This window comes from Crassostrea angulata, chromosome 3, assembly GCF_025612915.1.
Source record: "Crassostrea angulata isolate pt1a10 chromosome 3, ASM2561291v2, whole genome shotgun sequence".
Lineage (NCBI taxonomy): Eukaryota > Metazoa > Mollusca > Bivalvia > Ostreida > Ostreidae > Magallana > Magallana angulata.
In genome coordinates, this window is record NC_069113.1 from 9,285,783 (window position 1) to 9,292,898 (window position 7,116).

The 7,116-nt window shown below is 37.0% G+C and overlaps 1 protein-coding gene across 1 annotated transcript; it reads right to left on the reverse strand.

Annotated features, from left to right (window-relative positions):
* Positions 1-4,061: 4,061 nt before the first annotated feature.
* On the reverse strand, positions 4,062-5,999 carry LOC128176502 (PDF receptor-like). The gene has a single exon (XM_052842896.1). It carries the CDS (start codon positions 5,654-5,656, stop codon positions 4,316-4,318), a length of 1,341 nt encoding a protein of 446 aa, XP_052698856.1. The 5' UTR covers positions 5,657-5,999; the 3' UTR covers positions 4,062-4,315.
* Positions 6,000-7,116: the final 1,117 nt, after the last annotated feature.

The window sequence follows — 7,116 nt, forward strand, 5'->3', positions numbered from 1 at the left end:
TGGAAGTAGCTACCAAGGCTAATTAATAATATGAGTACAAATTTTATTTTGATATGAATTAATTAGGATTTGATCATACTTTTTAGTAGATAACTTTGTTTTTGAATATCTGACAGAAATTCCGAAATATTTACATGTAATATGTAGGCGGGAAAGGGGCGATAGCGTTCGCATGCAGTTTTTTTTACTATGTTAATCCAATTTAATAAATATGAATTGTCAAGCCCCCCCCCCCCCCCCCCCCCCCGACCCTCCGACCCTCTAGATTTGCGCATGCATATCATAGAGCCCACAGTAATTAAATCTTGCGCGCATCAAAAAAATTTACGCATTACACCAGTATATGGAGAAAAAAATGAATCTATACAATGCCGGTTAGAAAGCGGCACATCCATTCTACTCTCTGAACTTAATGCGATATCCCTATAGGTCTATAGACTAGAATTTGACTTGGCATTAGGTACTTACATGTATTAATTCTACGGCAGAGAACATTGTACAATAATACATTTAGTACATTGTATTAGTTTAAGGGTTACACAAACTTTGTACCAGGGATTTTTAAAAAAAGAATCTTATTCAGGACTATCAAAAAAGTGTCTTTGTAAAATTTCCTATAAATCCAGGAAAATATGCGAAGCTTCTAACAAAGCAATGGTAAATAAATCTACTCTGACTAATTCATCTCGTGTCATGAATAAGCTTGAAATATTTTTACTAATTGTCCCGGAATGTTTTCCATAATTTGTAAACATTGCTGACAGAAATCTGATAGCACCAAAGGTATATAAAACAAACACAGCGGTTTGGCATAATAAACCAGGGGCGAGATATTGTCTGACGGCCCGTATCTTGTTTATTTTTCTTTGTCTTTTATTTATTACACACGAACGTGCATGAGGCCTCCGAATTTATGGGCATGTACACTCGTCCTTAGTAATGGAGTGTAAATCGGTTCACATACCCAATAAAAGAGTTTTGATGATATGCCATTTAATCAAAATCAAGATAAAGTCGTACCGTAACGATAATCTTTGGAAGTCGCACACCAGTCGTGTGCTTCATTTTAGACAACAGACTATCCAAAGCTGAACCTACAAAATCTGCAAGAAATTTTAAGTAATATATTTATAGCCTCGAGGATTGAAAACATTGCACCACAGCTGTATAATATATTCTTGAGAACAAATCACTGGAATCAAGTGTAACTGTGCTGATTCAAACAAACCTAGGGAAATAAACTCTTCAATTCTCTTGCCAATCTTCGATAACAACAAGTGAACTTTAATTAAATATCTTAAACCCTTTTCATCATCAACTCGCTCCAATATGAAATTTTCCAAGATTTCGTGAAGGTTATCTCTTAAACAATAAATATATGCAACCCAACAGAAACAAATCATACAAATCTTGCCAAAAAATGGAGAGGTTTTTCAATACGTTTTGTTTGGCATTTACCACCCGGGGCTCTGGCAACGAGGGACGCGACACTTGGATTCTAAGAATTATTTCCATAAATTTGAAGCTGTGTGGGGAATCCTTTGGAAACGAAATCTCGGTAAAAATGTTGATTAGAAACGGTGCAAAAATATATGATATACGACGCTACATTATGGGAACCTTTTCTCGCCTCCAACAATAGAATAAAATGATATATTGTTCATTTCATGTTTTTAGTTTTCCCTGGCAAAACAGTGAACGCGAAACATCATTTTGATGATACATTGAAGCAGGTTTAAAATATATAATGATATTCGACCGACTGTATCTTCTCAAACAAGCTCTTATACCATCCATTGCAATGAAACTACTTTAAGATAAGACGCGACCTATCTTCTTTCTCCTCCCCTTTTTTCTATCCCCGAATTGTGACAATTATACTTCTATTAGGATAAATTGTTTCAATTGATGGAGAAGATATACTTTGCCTTTATTTATTAGCATTCAATTGCATTCTGCATGCAATTAAAAAAATCCAAAATATTATAACTCCAAAAATATCCCGGTAATGTACCTTGATTTTTTGGCATAAACAGCTTTAGATGCAATAATTAAGGAGTTAATTTAATGGGAGTAAATGTTTAAATTTTTTTATCTAAACTTTAGAAACGTATCGTGCGTTCTGAAAATCAAATATTGTTGGTGTAAAAATAATGTTATTTGATTAGTTTATACACACTTTGTAGTATTGATTTATCTATGAATATGTACATGTAGGATTAATTTCCAGTTTCACGACTGTTGATATACTCTGAATATACCGGAAAAAATCAAGTAGCATTTCAGCAAGAGCGAAAGATTCTCAAATGGACGCACAAAAACTGTACCGCTCAATCAATTCCAAAATAGAAATAATATACATGTAGAAAGTAAATAACGGGCAAACTTTTTAATAGCTTCAAATCAATTTCTTTGGAGCATGGGAAAGGACCCCCGAGAAATAGACGTGTTTCAAATTTTCTCTTTCATGTTATGATTCAATCTATGATACAATGCAGACCATGGTTCCATGATGTTGTTTAACAGTCGTCTAATCGGGTCTCACGAGGGAAAAAACCCAAACACTCCGCGGGCTTCTAATGTCTTACATTACTTTTCATAGAGTTAATCTCCAGCGAAAGATAAGACAATGTTTTTTATTTGGATTTAAACAGTTTTGATTTATGCTTAAAAAATCAAATTTTTGAAGTTTAGAAAATATATCTGATAAAATCTTGACAGCTATATTTCGACTTCTACATGTATTATTTTAGAGATTGTCGCTTTGGAAAAAATATAAATGTATAAGTAAATAAAAAAATAAAAAGACATAAATGGCTGAAATACTACAATATGTTCATGTATATACATTTGATAAGATTAATTAAAAACAAAACCGAACAATGGCTCAGTATTTTTAGTTTCTACCTAGTCAAAGACTTATGGTAGTAAACGCCCCGCATTTTTTGTGAAATGATAGCTTACGTATGTTGGTACTTTAACTCAATCTAAAAACCATACACATATGTGACGAATTTAACCCCCATGAAAAATACCTCAAACTGTAATCAAATTCTACTCGAAATGTTCAACCTCCCATTAGCGCATGATTATGCCATAGTCTTGTAATAAATGATGATGATCAGGTGTATAGAAATACCCTTGATCTCGCCCGGCAAAAGCTTCTGGATTATATTCCAAGTCGTTTGTATAAACCAAGATGAATTATGGGGTGCAAAGAGCAAGACGAAGAAAAATGACTATACAATTCATCATGGTATTTTTCGTTGACGATCTTATTCATTTCTTTCAAGCCCTTCCTGTCTCCGACGAGAGCTCGCTGTTGTCATTGCCAAATGAACATCGCCCCCCCCCCAACGATTATGACAAAGTTCTCGTTTTTCAGTGTTATCGCCCCACCAGTCAAGACGTAGGTATGTATTAGATGAAATATAACGATTATGTTATAAGAAAACATTGATATCCACTCTCTCCATTTGATAAAATTCAAAGAATGTTTACATTTCCAAGCAGGGGTCTTAGTAGAGTGTTCATATTTAATTGCAGTAAAAAGATCGGAATAAAATGAAGGGGGGCTATCTCTCCCGCGATCCAGGGAAGCTTTCTCTTGAGTGATAACAGGTTACTGAAACCAGTGAAGATAGGCACAGAATAAGATCAACAGTCAATTATAGCAGTGTTCGCCATATATCAGCAAAACGATATAAAACATTCGTCATGCAACAAAATTAATTGAGGAAGGCATCCGTTTGCACTCAGAATGCTACAATGATAATTGGCTGGGAGGTCACCTCTTGGAAGGTGAGAAGAGCGAAGCGTTCAATCGGAGGATGAGATGTGTTGATTTAAGCTCTTACAGGAGACCGAGAAAAACGGAGAGGTGACGCTGATCAAAAACCCATGCAAAGAGGTTATCAATGTTTGTCGTAACTAGCCCACGTGGTTTTGGTAATTTACTTCATTATAGAATGTAACTTTTTGACAGATGAGGTCACATCTGTTACATATAACATATGGTTCTACTTTTACTGTTCTAACGTTTAATGAGGTTTTAAAAACGGTAAGCGTCGAAACTGTTTAATCAGGAAGCACTTTAGAAGTACATAAAATATTTATCACATTATTATTTACAATCATTCACTCATAAATTAAAAACCAAGTCTTCACCACGAGTGATAGAGACTCGCTTCAATCGTCACAGAAGTTCTAATAAGAAAATTACGCTTCATATCAGTTTCATATAAACAGTTTGGCGTTTTGTTGCGCCGAATAATAGCACCAATGTTCAACATGCCCAAAAACACGGCAAAGACTCTCAGCAGGTGCCCGTATATCGCGAGATTCTGTGGATGTTGACAGAGCTTGGAGTCGTCATGGTGCTTGTGTTGCTCGGAGCCAGACTTGCTTCACTCTCCGTGATGTTATCCACTGAATAAACACCGTCCCAACATTTACAACTGTCCTCCAGCAAACACATGAACACCGAGAGCATTACTCCGCGCGAAAATAAAATCACCACCAAAATATACGACGTCGTCTCTGTCAACGGCTGTTGCGCTGTGATGACGTAGATAATGTACCCGGATGTTATATAGCAAAGCACAATCAACATTTTGTAGGCACTTTGTCTTACGTGCACAAGTTCTATAATCAAACTTTTATTTTCAGCGTATCGGCGATGGGTTTCGCGGTGTTTGTATTTCCACAAAAATAAAATTAACAAGAGCCAAGACAGCGAGATTAAGAACACATTAATTCCCTCAATGATCCAAAAGCCAGATTCTGGTTTGGTAAACTCCAATTCGCCATTAATACATTTGAGGTTCCCGGAGAGTACGGTGACACTGAGCCAGATGATGGTAATGACGGTGGGGATGAACCACCCCAACAGACACAGCACATAGTACATTTTGTTCTCGATGGCGATTCCGCTTTTGGTCAGTGTAAAATACACGGATATTATGGTCATCCAGGTGTATATCGCTGATGACGACAGAGTTACCAGGACTCCGATAGAAACGCACGTCTCGACGTCATTGACCACGTCTTCCGACTGGACAATGCGGCCCATTCTGATGACAAGCTCCAGAGAATCGTGGACCAGAAAGGCCGCGAAACAGTTCCTGTAAAGCTTCTTACGGGTGGGAACAGGTCCACGTGTGCAGAAAGTAATGATAACAGAAGCCAGGATCATGGTGAGGGATAAAATTAGTAACAGGGTGGAAAGAATGTCCACGCCCTCACTATGGAAAGGAAGTATTCCGACACTGATCGAAGACGGCTCGGAGGCATTGAAGTTTGAGTCCGCCGTTCTGTTGGTCGGGGCGGGAGCAGGGATGTCATACTTGAGCCCCGTGCATTCTGAGTAATTGGTCCAACCCGGATAAAAATTATTTGGAAAAAATTCGGTACCAGGATGCTTTCCGATCCATTTTCCGTTCCTTCCACATGATTTGGTCGCAAATCTATTTGATGGAAGTCCGAGATACTTGGGACATGGCAATTTAGTCTCTGACCCAATCAAAGTGGGTGGCCAACACAGGACAGAATCCCAGGTGACATTGCAGAAAAGTTCCGCGGGAACCGTGTAAGGGGCGTCCCCCTGACTGATGAGGCACTCCTCAAAATTGGCCGGCTGCAAGGACAACTTGCTCATTTTCCTCGGGTATCTATCTCATTGATGATGCTCTCTGACACTCTACCGTTTTATGTGAAGGAGCACAGTAAGGCTATTGGTGCGTGAATTAGTGAAAGCTTATCGCCATCGGCTCGCCGTCTTATTTTTCAGACCCCTGAAAGTAGGCGGCAACAAAAGATTTACCTCGACCAATGTGTTGAGACTTTCCAGCGTCAATTCTCCACTGGGAAATACTGAAATGATGTTTAAATTGAGTGAATAACAAATGCCCGTCAACTGTAGGCTTCCATCACATTACCGCCTCAGATAACGCAAATGAGGTTTATGTAATCCTGCTTGTCGAAGAATTGCGGAAAATCTCGATGATCAACACGCTTTTCCTCAGAATTTTAGCGGCCAGAGATTTTTATCAGTAGCTAGCTTAAGAGTTCATATGAAATTTATCTCTAAGAAACTTTTTGTTCCAAGACTTACAGTTGAGTTGTTTATTGGTCTTTAAGAGACGAAATTTCATTATATTTTTTAACGGGCGGAAAAAATGCGAAAAATAAATCAATCCGGCTTTTTGCATCTTAAAAATATTACATTAAGGTCAAAGATTTTGTTGAATTTTGTAATGCAACGCATGTCTCTACACAGATGAGATATTGGTAATATAAAAAGCTATTATCACTGATTTATTGCTATACTTAAATGATCCAAATAATGATATCAAAATACTGCAAGCGTTAGCATGAAAAAGAGCAACCATGTACAACTCATGCTAACATTTACTTATGAAAACAAATTTTAAACTACAGACACGTATCAAAATGTTTTAACATGTTGATTTTACGATAGCTTTGTTTTGTCGGAATTTTTATTCATATCTTCTTCCCCATTGAGAAAGATACAGCTTCAACTTTGTATTTTTGGCTAACAATGATGAAAACAAACAATCTATTAGAAATTATACCAATTTACAAGACATCGGCAAAGAAAAATTACTGCAAAGATTCTTTGAGTGTCGCAATTATAAGTTTGAAATGATACAGAATTTCTAAGCGATTCAGGGCATATAAATTCTCTGGAACCTTAAAAGAAACAACCATACTTCTTTGAATTCTTAAACAAATACATGTGGAGACAGCGGTTTGGTCAACGAGATAATACTTATTTGTCTGGCATTGAAGTATTCACTCCATATCTTTACATCACATTTAAGAAAATGTGAAGTCCATGTGGTAAAAAAATCTTTTAGTGACCCTCTGATGTTAAAAATCCAGATACAATGGCCTGCATAAAAAAAAGATGAAAGATGCCAACACAGCCCAGTAGACCTGTAACTCTTTCATTTTGTTTATCAAGCAGGCAATATGGCTACAGTAACACGTACTCTTGTTTAAAATCCAGCATCTCTAAGTATTTTCCCAGGTGCACATGGCTGCGAATTATTTATTTTACTGAGGTAATTACGAAACCAAAAGTAAGTGCAATTG